Below are 18185 nucleotides of genomic sequence, written 5' to 3'. Positions count from 1 at the left end.
CAGTGATTCTTCTCTCCCAGGATCCTTTTATCATATCTAGTGGGTCTCTGGTTATTTTTCACAGATCAAGGACCTCAGAAGGCTCTTTAATTTTAGCTCATCTGTGAATTTTTCACAAACTTTCTGACTCCTTCCCCAGTGCCCCTGATAAGGCTTCTGCATTTCCTTAGAACTTAACATGCATTAAGAGCTTCTGAACAAAAAAAATGTTGCCCGTTACACAAGTAGGCACCATCTTCTTCAGAAAGTAGACGCCATGAATGGTGCTGCAGAGATAGTATTTTGTTAACTGGCCATGTCGCCATTAATCCATTTTGACTCTGAAAGATGACTGGCAATCCTAACTTGTTGATGTGAGCAAAAGGTCTGTTGTGCCTCCATGTGCACCAGCCTTCCCAAGTCTGGTGAACTCCAGAAAGTCTGCATTACAACTCCCATCAGTCTGAGCCAGTGGGGCTGATGGGAATTGTAGTCCTGAGTGCCCATTGCCTTTCCATTAAGAAGGGGAGTTAAGTGTGCAGCCTTCTTTCAGAACGCCTACTTGGGATATTTGTCTCCCTCTAGACAGGATCAACAAATAGGGGCTTTGTTTGCTTACGAATCCCTATCAGCCACCAGCTCCTCCACCATTGCTACTCTGCAAACTGCAGGGCAAGTGAGAACATGGAGGAAGTGGGGATTGTGTGTTGCCAGGTGTCCTTTCCACCAGAAAGCCATATGTGCTTGCTGCTAAGTGATGCTGCTAACCTGTCTGGCAGACAATTTGCTTAATGCACGCACATGAGCAAAGGACTGGGAACTAGGGAGTTATAGGACTAACTGATACCACCACCACCACCACCCCAGAGATGCTTCCTGCTTTTTGTGGGCATCTGGCCAGCCCAGCCGCTTTCTGTGGGCGAGTGGAGGGCAGAGGGAGTGTTGCACATCCTTACTTTGTACAGAGCAGACAGTATGTGGTTTAAACTGCAGAAACCACTACCACAGCATGTGCCATTGGTCACCAATTCAGATGCATTTAAAAGAGGACGGGACAAGTCTGTGGAAGTGAAGGCTGTCAATGGCTACTAGTCACAAGGACTTTGCCATCTCCAAGATCAGAGGCAGCCCAGTGCCTCTGGGCAACATGTCAATGAGGAACAGCTGAAGCAGAGGACCATTGCGCTCATGTCCTGCTTGCTGATGTCCCACAGGCATCTGGTTGGCCACTGTGGGAAACAGGATTCAGGACCAGGCAGGACATGGGCTCTCTGAATGTTCTTATATCTCATTTAGTTCACAGCTCAGTGCTAAAACACGACAAGCATGTTGTTGTTGAAATTGTATATTTAACATTGTTAAATGTTAAAATTATATAGCTGTATGGAGCGAAAACTAACATGACCTCCGTGTTTAGAATAAAAAGATATTCCCAAGTAGCAGAAGACTGAGAAGGGAGGAGGCAACGTGGGTGGGGGAATTCCTTGTGTGAATGCGGAAAGTTCCCTGTTGCCTTGCCACTGTAGCTGCCTGGATGTTGGATCTTTATCTCGGGGAATATAATTGATAGGGCATAATTAAGGGTTGTAGCTCACTCATAAAGCATCTGCTTTGCATGTAGGTTCAATCCCCAGCATCTCTAGGCTTGACTGGGAATGTCCTCTGTCTGACACCCCGGAGAGCTGTTGCCAGTCAGGGTGGACACTACTGAGCTAGAGGGACGCAATGGCTAGACTCAGTGTGCAGCAGCTTCCCATGTTCCTAAATAAAAGACTGTGCATTTCTCCTTAAACTTTCTGTTTTGCGTTCTCTTTTTGTCTCTCTCCTTCAGTAGACCACATTGCTTTTCATTCTTCACAGGAGTTTAAGAGTTTGGCTCCTAACTTTATCAGCTTCTTCTCAGTTCAGACTTCTGTTTTAGCTAATGACTTACTGATTTTCCCCTTTCTGGCATCTGTAAAAAATAATAAAGGAACAATATTGTAAAAGCATCAGTGCAGCATACTTTCTCTTCTACAGCTCCAGTAATGTCACTTTTTTGTATTTGTTTTTCCTTTTCCAGATGAATATGGAATTTTTCATTTATACGTTTGGAGGACTCACACGTATCTGTTTTATTTTTCCTTTGCACTCCACTTCATTAACCAACTAACTCTCCCGATACTTTTCCATGTTGTTGATGTTTTTTTATTCCTACTGATTTCTCGAGTGCATCTAAATGTGATGAAGTTAGAGGTTGCCATGGAATCTTGGTTTCCCCCCGGCACTTTGCCTGTCTCTGTGTGATTTGAACTATATAGTTTGAGCCATTGAATTTCTCTCCTCACGTCCTTATGGATATAAGCAGTGCCACTAACTCTGCTTGTGCCTCTTCTGAATATCCACTTAGACTTGGTAAAATCTAGCACGGCTTGAAATTGTTGTCTGCATCAGAGGACCGCAATGTGTTTGCCTGGGGCTTTTATTTCAGGAACAAGCAACCTGTTAATTTTTTTTCTGCTTTTAATTGTCTTCCTCTTAATCTAGGTAAGAGTTTCCAAAGCGCGTTTATACAGTTAGCACCTCAAACATCAGTGCAGAACTAAATTTTGTTAAGCCAATTCTTCAGTGTTCTTAAAATTGCTGGGATTGGCATGTCCCTTTATTTATCATGATGATCCAGAAATGAGAAAGGGAACTGTGGTGAAGGACAGATCTAAATGTCACCCTGAACACATAGTTGCTTCTGAAAAATAGCTTCTGCTGCACACCTGGTTTTGCTCCTTCGCCCCACAAACCTGCTAGATCTTGTTTTGACATCGTGCCACAATGTTCTGTATTTTTGTGCTTCCCCTTCCATATCACTGTTGTGCAGTGGGAAAATGTCAGATGTCATGATGGGGAATAACCATAACTCAGTGGTTAGAGCTTCCTCTTTGGGTCCAGGGGGGTTCCCAGTTCAGTCCCTGGCATCTCAGTAGCAAATCAGCTACTGATTTGGAAGACCACAAGCCCATCAATCTTGTAACATGTTTCCCTGCAATTGCCTCCCCTTTAAGCTCTGTGAGAACTCTCAAGACATGCACATTCTGGAGCTGAAATGAGGGTCCGAAACCGGTTACTTACTGTGTGGCATTCAGTTCAGTGAAATTGGCTGTTAATGCATCTTGGGACAATTAACCTGGAAGGTTTTGCAGTTGTGATTAATTTCCACTGGGTGGTGACAAAGATCAAGAATAAGCCAGTAGCATTTCTTTTTTTTCCAAATCTCTCTACTCCCTTGTTTCCTTTAATCCTTGTCAGCATGTACTTTCACCATACCAGCTTTTAAAAACAAGATGAATAGCAGAACCAGATATTCCCCCGCGTTTTAAAGGGACACCTGTTTTTCCCCTCTGAATGACAAAACTCACAGTAGAAGTATCCTAGAATGCCATTGCTAGGAACTGAAAAAGCATTTCTTTAAGCGCATGTATTTGAAGGCTTTTTAAAAATGACATCTTTGGAGTGCTGAAAGACTAACAGGTTTTCTTTTGTAAATTATTTGATATGTAGCCATGAGCGTAAAAGGCAGGCTTAGAGTATATGTAGGAATCCTATTGCCACAAACCTTTATAAATTGTCTTGCAAAAATTGTAAGACTGGAAGCTGGAAGAATAACTAGCTGAAGTTCAGCAGGTCTGATCCAACCAAAGTTAAGCACTTAGTATCCTATTACTCTCCAGGGGAGAGTTGGGCATGTACTTAAATCTCTGCTGTTGAAGTCAGTAGAACTGGGAAGTCCTAACTGGCTGGATCATGACCCCAACCAAGGGTACTTCCTTCATTTTGTATTCCTTCAATACTGTTTTTCTTCAAGAAGTGTCAGTGGGTATGGGAAGAGCATAACTCTGCCATTCAGACATAAGGAGACTCTGTAGAAACATCACAGATTTGCTTTATTTAAGAGAACGAAGGAAAGAAATAATCCTATTCATCTGTTAGGTTTGCCAACACCTAGGCCAGCACTGTCCAAACTGGGCGATTGTGTGCTATGAGTAACATTAGGAGAAACGTCTTGACAGTACAATTAGACATTGTCAAGCTTCTTAGCAATGGAGTGTCTTGCCAGGGAGAGCAGAGTACCTCCTTCTTTGTAGGGCTTCAACAGAGTCTGGACAGCAGCTTCTTGAGGATGAGCTAACCTTAGACTGCCTGCATCAAGCAGGTGGTTGGATCAAGTGGGCCGATGAGGCTCCCTCTGATTCTGCAGTGAAGTGGATCGCAGGACACCTAGTCTTTTTTTAAACTTTGCCCTGTGACTGTGAATATGGAAAAGGGCAGCTCTGCAAGTAATAATCACCTGGAGAAGAGCAGCTTGCAGTTGTGGGATGCCAGAGCATCTCGTTATGAGCCCTTCTATGGGTACTTAAAAGATTCTTTAAAAATATTGCCATTGGTGATGCAAACAAGGCCTTGATTCGGTGTGCTGTGTCACACTTTGAGACAATTACATCCTTTGTCTTGGCTCTCTTCCCCCAGCCCCTTGGGAGTGATGGTTCCAGGCACTACTTTATAACTTGCTTGCTTTGGCTGACTCCGCATGTAGCTCAGTTTAGGTTCTGTTGTCTTTTTTTCGAGGGAGGTTTTTATGATGGTGATAATGAACTTGCCTTTCCTCTTTCTTGCCAGCACCCGATATCGTGGCCTTCCTGTTCGCTATTATCCCCCAAGTGTCTCCTGGTACTTTTGCCTCTGCCTGGTTCATAGCGTTCTTGTTCTTTGTGGTTTGAGCAAAGGTTGCTTTTATTTGATTGATTGATTGATTGATTGATGGGCTTGTAAAACTGTTTTGTTTCATGTGCCTGGAATAATGGGCTTATTTTACATTCAGTAAGTCTTTTTAACAACAATATAATAATCCTGGTATTTCACCTGCATTTTATCTCCTCTCTCAGAGTAGTGGTAGCTGTTCCATATATATGCATGCGAATGAGCCCATATGTGGAAGTGTTCTGTGTGTGCATGCAGGACTTTTGGATTGTAGCAAGCGTGGCTAACAACATATTATAAAACAGGGTTTTAGAAACCCAATTGTCTGGTTGCCTATCATGAAGAATAGCTTCCAAGTGGCTAGATCACATTTTATCTAACCTAGTGTCTTCTAATTGCTGTTTGACTACAACTCTCTATCATCCCTGACCATAGTCCAGGCTGGCAGGAGCTGGTGGGAGTTGGAATCCCAACAACTATTGGACATCAGCCAGTTGGGGAAGGCTAGAGAAGTTTTCCAAAGTGGGAAAGGTGTCATTTCATTCTTCTGTGCTATGTGCCTAACATATAGGTAAAGGTAAAGGGACCCCTGACCGTTAGGTCCAGTCGCAGATGACTCTGGGGTTGCGGCGCTCATCTTGCTTTATTGGCCAAGGGAGCCGGCATACAGCTTCTGAGTCATGTGGCCATCATGATTAAGCTGCTTCTAATGAACCAGACTCCTGCCAACCTAGCAGTTTGAAAGCACGTCAAAGTGCAAGTAGATAAATAGGTAGCGCTCCAGCGGGAAGGTAAATGGCATTTCCGTGCGCTGCTCTGGTTTGCCAGAAGCGGCTTCATCATGCTGGCCACATGACCCGGAAGCTGTATGCCGGCTCCCTCGGCCAATAAAGCGAGATGAGTACCGCAACCCCAGAGTCGGTCACGACTGGACCTAATGGTCAGGAGTCCCTTTACCTTTAATGAACCAGAGCAGCTCACGGAAATGCCATTTACCTTCCCGCCGGAGCGGTACCTATTTATCTACTTGCACTTTTGATGTGCTTTTGAACTGCTAGGTTGGTAGGAGCAGGGACCGAGCAACGGGAGTTCACCCAGTCACAGGGATTCGAACTGCTGACCTTCTGATTGGCAAGCCCTAGGCTCTGTGGTTTAACCCACAGCACCACCCGCGTCCCTTTTGCTTAACATATACCCAACAAAAAAGATGTGTTGGCAGTGAAGGTGGTGAACCTTTTCAAGTTTATGTATTTTAAAAAATGTGTATACTCCCATCTTCTAGGCAGCGTACAACACATTATTAAAACAATGCCGAAAGCTCCCCAGCAGCCCTTGTTCCTCTGAGCGGTGGTACAAGTCAAACTGTGCTTTGCTTTGCTTCTGCAGTCCTAGGGCAACTGGTCATTGCAGTTGAGTTCTTCCTGACATCTCCTATACATGAAATTGGGTTGGCGTGAGCAAGGGTGGCAATGGTTGCTAGAAGGGACCTGGCCACCTTTCCTAAACTGGAAAACACCTCCTCCCCCCCAACACAATTCCAATTTGGTGCTTTATAAGCCCTGATTGTCTTATGCAAATGCTCCTGGCTACTTATTAGACTGTTAGATTTGCTTGTGTTTTCCATTCTCTCGGATTCATATGCCGACTGCATGTTCTGTGTGCAATGGATCAGTGATTCTAGGAGTAAACTTGAGAACCCCATGGGGGTGAGCTTAGGAATAACCATGGGCTCTGTCTGCTAGTCCTTGGGGTCTTCCTTGAGCACAGAAGGTATGTATAGGTATGTGCAACATCAGTCACTCAGCTTGGAAGATGTTGTGAAGCTTCTAGACTGGACTGGTTTAAGGACTGATGGTCTGCCTTTTTCCAGTTCAACAGAGGAGTACTGAATGCTGCACTTCAGGTTCTGGCTTCTCCAGGTTTCATCTCCTTAAAGCAAGAAAGGAGAGATCTTATGAGCATAGATCTCTTTGTGTTTAAATGAACCCTGCCGTAATGATAGGATAGCAAATTGGCCACCTGGTACGGCACAAAACACATAATGTGAGCACAGCCTCACACCATAATCATAATCATATTTTCATGGAAGAAAACTGCTGATTTCAAGGGGACCATTCCAAGCATTAAGCAGGCAGAACACATGCACAGTACCCTGACGAAAAGCACCTGAGATGAGAGTGGTGTTGAACTTTCAGACCAGTTCTTAATTTAAGGTTCACCTAACCCAAGACCCTGTCAGCAACAAAACTAACAAAATGAATTTCAATAGGGACAAATGTCACTTACACTTAGGGTAGGAATAACCAGATGCACAAATATATACTAGCTTGCCAGTAGTACATGTGAAAAAGATCTAGGTTTTAGTAGGCCACAAACTTTAATGTGAATCACCAGTGTGATGCAGCAACAAAAACGCTAATGCAGTTATAGGCTGCATCAATAGAAATATAGTGTCCGGATCAAGGGAAATCACTCTATTCTGCCTTGGTCAGACTCCACCTGGAATACTGTGTCCAGTCCTGGGCACCACAGTTTAAGAAGGATATTGACAAGCTGGAATGTGTGCAGAGGAGGATGACCAATATGATTAAGGGTCTGGAAACAAAGCCTTATGAGGAACGGTTGAGGGAGTTGGGAATGTTTGGCCCAGAGAAGGCTGCGGTGATATGATGGCCATCTTCAAATATCCGAAGGGCTGTCACCATGGATGATGGAGCAAGCTTGCTTTCTGCTGCTCCAGAAGATAGGATCTGAGCTAATGGATTCAAACTACAAGAAAGGAAAGTCCGACTACGGAAGACCTTCCTGGGGGTTATTGCTGCTTCGCAGTGGAATGGACTCCCTCAGAAGGTGGTGGACTCTCCTTCATAGGAGGCTTTTAAACAGAAGTTGAGTGGCCATCTTTCAGGGTGATTCTTGCATTGCTGGGGGTTGGACAAGATTACACTTAGGTGCCCTTCAAACTCTACCATTCTATGATTCTACAACAATGGGCATCCAGAAAAATAAAATCGCACATTAGGAGCAGAGCATCTGATTCATAGTGGCAGGTGAGGGAAGGGATGCTTAACCTTTCCTCACCAGCCACTTTCCTCTTGCAGTTTTCTCCAAGCTGTGTGTCAGACCTGTGTTTGCAGAGTATAAACAGGCTTGCCGCTTCAGCAGCAATAGAAAAGCATCTGGGGAGGATAGTTGTAGTGGGAAATGACTTACTATGAGGAAAGGTTGTAGCATCTGGGACTTCTTGGTTTGCAGAAAAGGCAAGTAAGAGGTGACATGATCGGTGGTTATAAAATTATGCATAGCATGGAGAAAGTAGATAAGAGAAAAGCTGTATGTTAGCAGATTCAGGGCAGATTTTTTAAAAAGTACTTTCTCACACAGCTCATAGTTAAATGATATAACTTGCCACTTCAGTAGGCAGTGATGACCCATCAGCTTGGATGGCTTTAAAAGACAAATTCATGGAAGGCCAGGCTATTAGATGCTACTGGTAAATGATGGCCACCTTCTCCCTCCACTGTCTATTCATCATGCCTCCATTTGCTGGCAATCATAGGTGGGCAGAGTGCTATTGCATTCATGCCCAGCTTGCAGGCATCCCTCAGGCATCTGATTGGCCATGGTGGGAAGAAAATCCTGGGCTAGATTGGGCATTGGCCTGAACGAGCAGGTTCTTCTTACGTTCTCATGGCGGGGGCAAAGGGCTGAGCACCCCCTTTCCACTTCCACCCTGCCCTCTCCAGGTGCCACTTTGCAAAGGAGAGACAGGTCTTCAGTGACAAGATGGCCGCACTTTGTGTTTCGGTCCATAGATCTTTGTTGATTATAAAAAGGTAAAGGTAAAGGTACCCCTGCCCGTACGGGCCAGTCTTGACAGATTCCAGGGTTGTGCGCTCATCTCACTCTATAGGCCGGGAGCCAGCGCTGTCTGCAGACACTTCCGGGTCACGTGGTCAGCGTGACAAGCTGCATCTGGCGAGCCAGCACAGCACACAGAACGCCGTTTACCTTCCCGCTAGTAAGCGGTCCCTATTTATCTACTTGCACCCGGGGGTGCTTTCGAACTGCTAGGTTGGCAAGCGCTGGGACCGAGTGACGGGAGCACACCCCGCCGCGGGGATTCGAACCGCCGACCTTTCGATCGGCAAGTCCTAGGCACTGAGGCTTTTACCCACAGCGCCACCCGCGTCCCTATATGGCCAGCTTAAAAGTTAGGGGCCTGAATGATGTTGGGAGATCTAAGCAAGCTGTATACTTTGTGTTGTTTCATGCCTCTTTTTTGACACTGAGCCTGGAGTGAGAGTTCATCTGCCTTATGCCGAGGCCACGTGACTGGGATCTGAAGCTGTGGCTCTATTCATCCCTTCTCCTCTCCTTTTGCTTTTGTTGCCGATGTGCTTTCCTTCCAATTATTTTCCACATCTGATAGAAACCCACGAGCCCTGTTGGCGCATGGCTTTGGTCTTGGCAATCAACAGTTGCAACCTTGGAATGCTTTTTTCTTCATTAGTGCGCCTGCTAATTCTTCATTTGTAACCCCAGGCTCTCGACTGGAGAACTAGTGTGGCAGTTTAGGGTCACTGTCATATCATCCCCCACACCTTTCAGATCTTCAGGTGTTAGCCTACAACATCTAAACAGTTTTAAGCCATTCATACCAGGGCAAACACACTCCCTCTCCCTCTGACTTGTGTGTGTGTGTGAGAGAGAGACTACAGAGAGTAATCTTCAAAGCGACAAAGAATTCAATAAAAATGTCTATAGTATTCTCACTGGGGTTTCTTGAAAGCTTAGTGGTAATTAAGAGACCTTAAGTGTACTAAATTAAAAAGAATAAAGCCGTCTTATTAATCAACCTACGTACATTTCAAAAGTTTTTTTTCTTAAAATACAGAACAAAACCCTATGAATTGATCCAATATATAAAAAATGAGGAAGTGCAGGGAGTTGGACTCGATAGCCCTTGGTGTCCCTTTTATGTGCTTTTAGCGATGCACTATTGGCCATTCTGGCGAAGGCCAAAATGGGTTTCTCAGCCCTGCTCTAACTTGAATGACTGGTGCATGTGCACATGCCCCTTCTCATGTTGCAGGAAGAAAGTACCAAATGTATGGAGGGCACATTTATTTGGAACGTGGTGTCTTCCAGGTTGCAAGGTTCTAAATCCACCCTCCTCTTCAGAAAGCAGAGAGAACAGAGGTTTAATTCAGAAAGGGAGGTGACATTTTCGAGTAACTGTGGTACAACTCAGTTCACTGAGTTTCTCTCTGCTTTGTACACATATGCAAGACTCACATGAGGTGAAGAGTTCCCCCCCAAAGTCCTAATCACCTTAGACTCAGAAGGAAGGCTGTGTTGTCATCTAAAATTAAGACCGTGAACTGCTGCAATTTCAGGAAAAGCACAGCTTAGACTATTGTGCCTTTATAGTCAAGACCATTCGAGGTCAGAAAATTAATTTCCAAAGTTGATTTGTGTTAGTAAGACAGTTCTTGCATGCCTCAATATCTTCCATGCTTTTGGTATCAAACTGGCTGACTACTGGCAGTTCCTATTACTGTTAGAGTTCATGTATAGGACAGAAGACTAAATCTGCTACAATCACCAACCTCTGAAGACTTGATTTCAGCTGTGAACCCTCAGTTCTTGTTGCTTTATGTAATTCATACATTGACATGTGTTCTTTGGGAGAAGAGCGGGTAGAGGCGGGGAACCAATTAACTTCCTTCGCCACAGGGAGGGATCCATGGCAAGAGTTTAGTTTATATATGTAATGCTTATTTTGGTGTCTATTCTTATAGGTAAAGATGACGAACTTCCAAAGAAGTTGGGGAAAGTTCCGCCCGAATCTCAGCCTGCCATGCTTAATCTTACTCATCTGGTCAATGGGCAGAGCGGCACTAGTGCAGCAAGCAATGGCCGGGCTAGCCAGAGGGGAGGACGCAGAGCATCTATAGAGAGAGGCCAGGAAAGCTCGCCAGGCCACCAGAGGAGAAAGGATTCGCTGGAAAGGAGACAGCAAAAGCCCGCGACGGCTAATGTGCGGAGTGGGTTGTTAAAGCATGACTTGGAGAGCCCCAGGAAAAAACCTGAAGTTCAGTCAGAATCTGACTCCAAGCAAAATTATAATGCATCTGCTAACCAAAATTCCAACGCTACTTTAAATACAGGAAAGGAATTTGTGCCCAGGTGGATTAAGCCTTCGGACGTCAAAATCATCGAAAAGACTGCAAAGCTGACCATGGAGATCAAGATTCGATCTGCAAACCATGCCAGTTCGGGAATGCCACCGAGTCCCGGGCCTGAGGGACAGGCATTCAACGTGAAGCAAAAGATCAGGGCTTTGAATGTCGATGAGGGTAAGCGAGAGTCAAATGCGTCGCAGTATGACAATGTGCCTGGTGGTGACCCAGAGAACGACAATTCTGTGGAAGAGGTGCTAGAAAGGGCAATCCTGCAAAGTCCAAGGAACACAACTTACTCCCTCGGTTCAAGGAAGTCGACAGAGAAAACATCTAGTCCACCAAAAATATCCAACAGCTATGCCTTCAGCTCCCAACCAAGAGCCCCCAGATTCTCTTCCCAGTCTGATGGGGCAGATATTGGACATAACTTCAAGCCGCCGCCACCGTCTTACAGTAACCCACCTGTTTACCATGGAAATTCCCCAAAGCATGTTACCAACATGGTTCATTCCAGCTTCGTAGCCACACAGTATAATTACGGGAATCGAACCGGCTCTCCCAGCCGGCCATACATCCCTGAACTTCCAACAGAGATGTTTACTGATAGACCACATAGAAATTATGCTGTCAACCACCAACATGTGGTCGTGACTCCTTCTAGTCGAATCGAAGTCCTCCCAGTTGAAACTTATGCAAGCAAACCTAAGTCGCCCAACGCCACCAGATTTGTAATCCCCCCAGCAGATTATTTGCCAGACAGTAGAAAGTGGCCTGATCCTTACACACAGCCCTGGAGCCAAGATGGTAGCCGAAGCCACTTGGCTAACTTGAGGAGATACCCGCCTTTTCAATCGACACCTGTTAAAGAACATAATCTCTCCACCATTTCAGTGGATAGCCCTATAAGATACAGGACTTCCCCACCCTCTGAAGAGCTTGGCTTGCCACACTACCAGTATCCTAGTTCCCCAAGCCCTGCACACCACTACAGACACCAGACTGACGGGTTGTCCATGCACGAATCAGTCCTGCTTTGAGAAACGACACGTGCTCACCTGAAAGACCAGGGGAGGAGCATGCAATGGTTGCATGTCTGGGGTTGGTGGTCATCCAAGATTCATGATCTGAAGATACAGGACAATTCAGATAAAGGCATATGCAAACTGACACTATTTCATAGCTCTGTTAAATGTTGACGAAAGCTGAAAGTGAGCATTGAAAACAGACGAAAAGGTTGGATTCTCATAAACATAGCAATAGGTTTGTATGTTCAGCGTGACGACTATGGTGGTTGTTTGTTACGTTCGTGTAGCTAATTGAGCAAATGACCTCGTTGCCTAAAACCTCAGTAAGCTGCTTTTTGACCTGACACTACAATTGATTGTGTGTTCACGTGTGGCAACAGAATTACAGAGTCTAAAATGGAGGCGTGTGTATTCATGGACTGCATCCACAAAGTACTTTTTTTTTTCTTTTTTTCTTTTTTTCTTTTTTTTTTGGTTAACTTAATTTATAAACCACCCCATTCACTTGGGATGGGGGTTTCTTGACATTCTTCTATACATTGTCTCAGTAACCCAGGAGTGAGCATTCTGGGTTATCCAGAGCAGAGATGCTACTGCCTATGGCTCACATAGAAAGGAGAAGGTTTGACACCCAAAGCAAAGGCATTCTGATACAGCCAATAAATGGTGCTTATTCTATCAGGACTGTCTGCGAATTGTAGCATGTGTCTAGGATGTTGATGGTATTTGAGCCCACCACCTACATTTGCATATCCAAAGGCAGTTCTGCAGTGCATTAGGTCTTCATTTTTAAATCTCAAATGTGTGTTTTGATGGAGGGGAGGGCAGAGGTGCAATCAAATACAATACTTGCATCATTCGCACACAGAACTGCTAATATACCATGAGTGTCAGTGACTAGAAGGCCTGCACAGATATTTGGAACATATGCTTGGCAAATGATGGGTTTGTGCTGGTCCATGCCACTCTTGCCTGTCTTCTGAGTGCTGGATTTCATGTTTGCACATGGAGTCCAATGTATGTTGGTCCAAACCCTAGGATCTGCCCCCTTCAAATCTGATGGCTCGCAGAGCACGTGCTTCGGGTCCACGTGGGCCAGGCACTGTGTGTGTGCAACCTGATGCAAGCACGAAAGCCAGCATGTCAGCTGCAGGTGGGAGTGAGCATGCTGCGATGTGCTATCCTTCTCCTGCGTCGCACTAATGTTCTGTACACCCACAGAGGGCTACCTGAAATGCAGCCAGAAAGCAACTTTTGTTTAATGGGTTCATTAAGCGAGTTGCTTTTGACCATGGTGGCTGCATTTCAGGGCTTTCTGTAAATACACAAAAGTGCAACACGAACAGTGTTTAACGGAAAGATTAAAAGGCGTCTTTCAAGTGCCACTCTTTCCTAGAGATGGCATTTCCCTTCATCAGCCCCGACAAAGAGGTTTTGATCCCTTGAAAAGCATCGGCTATTCCTGTAATAATAAGAGTTTTGTCTTTTCAGAACCAACTCTGAGAAACCAAGATGCTTTTATCGCTCTTTGTCGCGTACACCATTGATGTGATGCTGCCCATCACATCCAGTGTTCCTTTGAGTGTACCACAGGCACAGTCTGCCAGGAATGCCTATAATTTTCACTGTGGCTTAACCAGAGGGTGTTTCTGGGCTGCAAAAAATATATACCTCCATAACTGGTGATCCACCAAAGTCAAGGCAGCATACGAGCTGTAGATTGTAGCCTACCAGGCACCTGCTTTCTCCTTCCTTCTCCTTTCACCCACATCAACGCCCACATTGCACCGTGTTCTTGCTGTCCCAGCAAGTTGCTGTGAACAATGGGCTCCTTGAGCCTTTGGAGGGTTGAATTTGACTTGGTGAGCTGCGAGCTGTGCAGGCCTGTTTCGTAGCCCGTCTCAGGTGCACTTCAAAACACTAATCTTCCACGTTCAAATCATAGCCTGCCCTTTACTTCTGTAAAGACAGAAATGCGCAGTTATGATTTGGGAACATTGGCACCAAAGGTGGCCGGTTCATATCCCAGCAGGGTTTTGTGATGGTCTCGGAAACGTTTGAGCCGTCATTCCCCCCCCCCACCTCAGTTTGTATTCCTGTGTTTCTGGCACCCCCTCGCTCCTTTGCTTCCTTGTCAATTCCCACAATGTGCTTGAGCGTCTTGTTTTTCTTGAGAGCAATAGACTTTTATGCCCTTGATTGGGCTAGCGCTGCTGTACCATTAGGCCCTTAAGAGATGATTGTAGGTATAAAGTCTAATGCCAAAGTGCTTCCTCATTGTTAATCGGAAGCCAGCAAATTCATTGTAGCAAAATGCTTTGCAATCAGGGCCTGCAACCTTGTGTGGGTGGGTGGGTATGTATGTTGCTTTCTCCCTCCAGTGTGGTGTAGTGGTTAAGAGTGGTAGTCTTGTAATCTGGGGAACCGGGTTCAAGTCTCCGCTCCTCCACATGCAGCTGCTGGGTGACCTTGGGCCAGTCGCACTTCTTTGAAGTCTCTCAGCCCCACTCACCTCACAGAGTGTTTGTTGTGGGGGAGGAAGGGAAAGGAGAATGTTAGCCGCTTTGAGACTCTTTAAAGGGAGTGAAAGGCGGGATATCAAATCCAAACTCCTCCTCCTCCTCTTCTTCTTCTTCTTCTTCTTCTTCTTCTTCTTCTTCTTCTTCTTCTTCTTCTTCTTCTTCCCTCCACTCCCATTTTGTTTTAATAGAGGGGAAAAAATCTTGTAGGGTGGCTGGAAGAGAGCAGGCCAGCAGAACATCTATGGGGACTGTATCCCACTGATTTGGATGAAGTGCACATGGAGTCAGTCCTGTGTGAGCAGCAGCTGCCCTGCTCGGCTCAAGTGTCCAGGAATGGGCAGCAGTGCATGCAAAGCCGCTACTGTCCCAGTGCTTCACATGCTCACATCTTGAGATAACCAGAGATCTGAACCTGTGCTAAGCCTGTCCTTTTTCCCAAGCAGAGCTAATTGTGGTTTTGATTAGGATAACAGTGGCGGTGGGAAGTACCATATACACCCTCCTCAGCGTGGCTGTTCTGATTCAATTCACACATGTGTCCTTAGGCTATGCTGAGATGTTTTGCTTTTTATTTGGGATTTCTGATCACAGATCTGCCCTGTCTGCTTTGGTCATAAGTTGAAGCAAGGGGACCAGTGCCCATGGTCCAATCCAGAGGTAGCCAGGCTAGGGTCCTCCAGATGTTGTGGACAGCTGGGCTGAGGCTCATGGGAGCCGGAGTCCAATCACCCCAGGCCGAATCCCATTTTTGAGCTGACCTATTCTGCTATGGTCTGCACTCTGGAGGCTCTGTCCTCTCACACACTAAACCATGGGGGTTGATAGCATGCTTCACTCCTGCCCACAGACACAAGAGCGATGATGAACCTGGAAGAGACCCAAAACCGATCCAGCAAATGTCTCCAGCCCCTCTGACCCCTCAGTGGTTGAAAGATGTGCACACATGTCTCCGTTTTGCCATTCCCCTCCCTTCCCCTGTATGGCTGCCACACAGTTTGACCCAAGCTCTGGAACCAAACTCCCTGGCTTACGATTCTGCCCACATCTGGCTGAAATGTTGGATGGAAGTATTTTTGAGTATTCTGTTCTAGCTGAAAACAAACAAAGCACTGGTAGTCTCCAGGTTTCAAAAGATTAGGCCCTCTCTTTCTTTATCCACGAGGTATTTTCCACGAAGGTTTATCTGGCTGCACTGATGGCGAAGACTTAGACCAGGCTTCCTCAACCTCGGCCCTCCAGATGTTTTGAGACTACAATCCCCATCATCCCTGACCACTGGTCCTGCTGGCTAGGGATCATGGGAGTTGTAGGCCAAAAACATCTGGAGGGCTGAGGTTGAGGAAGCCTGACTTAGAAGTACAAGTGTGTTGCTATTCCCTCCCCACTTTTTTTCCAAATTGGGTTTGTACAACTTGTGACCCGTAAGGCTAAACACAGCCTGCCCAGGCGATTACCAGCCTCCCTAATTCTGCAGGCCCAGGCAGGCCACAAAAGAAACCCAGGAGGATTATTGCGCCCTGTCTGGGCCCCCATGTATATTTGTTGGGCTGGTGGGTCATGAGTTGTTCAAGCTCCCCCCCCCCCACCCCAGCAATGTGCTATTGTGCCTATGCTCGCTGCAGGTTGGCGCTGCTAATGTGTTGACGGTACTGAAGTCTTTAAAAAGAAAAGGAGGGGGGAAAGCAACATTTAGCCAACGTGATGGACATTTTGTGTGTGTATATACTGAATCTGATGTAATTTTTAATTAACTTGGCAAATGACTTTTAATAAAATAAAATAACCCTGCAGAACGCAGCGAAGTAGCTACTTAGTACTGCGTTGAGGAAGGGGGAGAAGAAGGCTTTAAACTGACAAACAGTACTTTGTGGTTCCGATTTACTTAACTGCCGCGTAGAAATGTATGTATATAATAATGTGGCTGTGTAATAATCTCAGAGTTGTAAACCATGGCTTTGTGATTAATAATAAATATAATAAAAAAGCAAGCTGTACAATTTACTGGATGCTAAGCAGCGGAGAGAAAGCTGCTCCTGAAATATGTATTGAGACTAGTAAATACTGTAGATTTTTATATATAAAATATATACATGCTATTTTTCTTATGTCATCTTCGACAGTTTTTTTTAAAACTCTGTTTTCCTATTTTCTTGTGACCTGTATTTTTAACCTGTTAAAAATAATGATTAAGCCTATGATTCTATGTCTTGTGTGCCTGACTCAAAACAGTATTTCTGGTAGTTCATCAAAGCAAATCTGAATCAGAAAATCATCGGATACCATATAGATAGATAGATAGATAGATAGCATAATTATTACCCTGAAATTCTCTCTTGGACCCTTATCTACTGTATTTTTCGCTCTATAAGACGCACCAGACCACAGGACGCACCTAGTTTTTGGAGGAGGAAAACAGGAAAAAAATATTCTGAATCTCAGAAGCCAGAACAGCAAGAGGGATCACTGCGCAGTGAAAGCAGCAATCCCTCTTGCTGTTCTGGCTTCTGGGATAACTGCACAGCCTGCATCCGCTCCATAAGACGCACACACATTTCTCCTTACTTTTTAGGAGGGAAAAAGTGAGTCTTATAGAGCAAAAAACACGGTATATCATCCTTCCCCAACTTGGGTCTCTCCTGGTGAGACTGCCATTGGCCTGAGCCATCATAGCCAGTAAGAGGGCTGAGGAAGACTGGTTGGAAACAATCATTGGAGCTGTGTCCAATTAATTTCTACTCAGAGTAGACCCAGTGAAACTAATGAACCTATACAGTGGTGCCCCGCAAGACGAATGCCTCGCAAGACGGAAAACCCGCTAGATGAAAGGGTTTTCCGTTTTGGAGGCGCTTCGCAAAACGAATTTCCTATGGGCTTGCTTCGCAAGACGAAAATGTCTTGCGAGTTCCTGAGGGTTTTTTTTCCTCCCCCCCTTTTCTAAGCGCTAAGCCGCTTATCAGCTGATCCGCTAAGCCGCTTATCAGTTGACCCGCTAAGCCGCTAAGCCGCTTATCAGCTGATCCGCTAAGCCGCTAATAGCGCTAAGCCGCTAATGGGCTTGCTTCGCAAGACGAAAAAACCGCAAGACGAAGAGACTCGCGGAACGGATTCTTTTCGTCTTGCGAGGCACCACTGTATATATTAAATTAGTCATGTCCATTAACTTCAATGGACCCACTCTGAGCATGACTGCAGTACTGTATTATTTCAAAGCCTTGATGCAGTAAATTTCCAGGCTTCAACTAGAATGATGCAGTGAGCAGAGCATAACTTTCCTATGGGGGGGGTGCATTTGTCCCAACCATCTGACTTGTGTCATCTTCAAAAGCAAATAAGATAGAAGGCTGCTGCTGCTACATTAGTAGGCTAAAAAACAAACAAACAAACAAACAAAAAACTATTATGTATACCCGTGCCCATCTGGCTGGGTTTTCCCAGCCACTCTGGGCGGCTCCCAACCTAATATTAAAAACACAATACAGCATTAAACATTAAAAACTTCCCTAAACAGGGCTGCCTTCGGATGTTTTCTAAAAGTCAGATAGTTGTTTATTTCCTTGACATCTGATGGGAGGGTGTTCCACAAGGCGGGTGCCACTACCGAGAAAGCCCTCTGCCTGGTTCCCTGTAGCCTCACTTCTCGCAGTGAGGGAACCGCCAGAAGGCCCTTGGCACTGGACCTCATTGTCCGGGCAGAACGATGGGGGTGGAGATGCTCCTTCAGGTATACTGGGCCGAGGCCG

At 45.5% G+C, this 18185-nt stretch overlaps 1 protein-coding gene and 1 long non-coding RNA gene across 10 annotated transcripts in view; one reads left to right on the top strand and one right to left on the bottom strand.

The window, feature by feature from the left end:
• The window catches only part of USP6NL (USP6 N-terminal like), a 139707-nt gene extending 123064 nt beyond the window's left edge, over positions 1-16643 (top strand). For all 9 annotated transcript variants that reach the window (XM_079992381.1, XM_079992378.1, XM_079992380.1 and 6 more), the window contains one exon: positions 10515-16643. In XM_079992381.1, coding sequence (XP_079848507.1) covers positions 10515-11935 — 1421 coding nt within the window. In that variant the 3' untranslated portion in view covers positions 11936-16643. The remainder of the gene's footprint in view (positions 1-10514) is intronic.
• LOC307225382 lies at positions 15611-17209 on the bottom strand. Its single transcript, XR_013842956.1, has 2 exons — positions 17048-17209; positions 15611-16793 (listed from the first exon to the last, which is right to left on the bottom strand). It is a non-coding gene; the product is annotated as an uncharacterized lncRNA (long non-coding RNA).
• Between the last annotated feature and the right edge of the window lie 976 nt (positions 17210-18185).

Source organism: Podarcis cretensis (assembly GCF_951804945.1).
Source record: "Podarcis cretensis genome assembly, chromosome: 10".
NCBI classification, from domain to species: domain Eukaryota; kingdom Metazoa; phylum Chordata; class Lepidosauria; order Squamata; family Lacertidae; genus Podarcis; species Podarcis cretensis.
The sequence above is the reverse complement of the archived record's forward strand: the minus strand, read 5'-3'. Positions and strand labels throughout refer to the sequence as shown.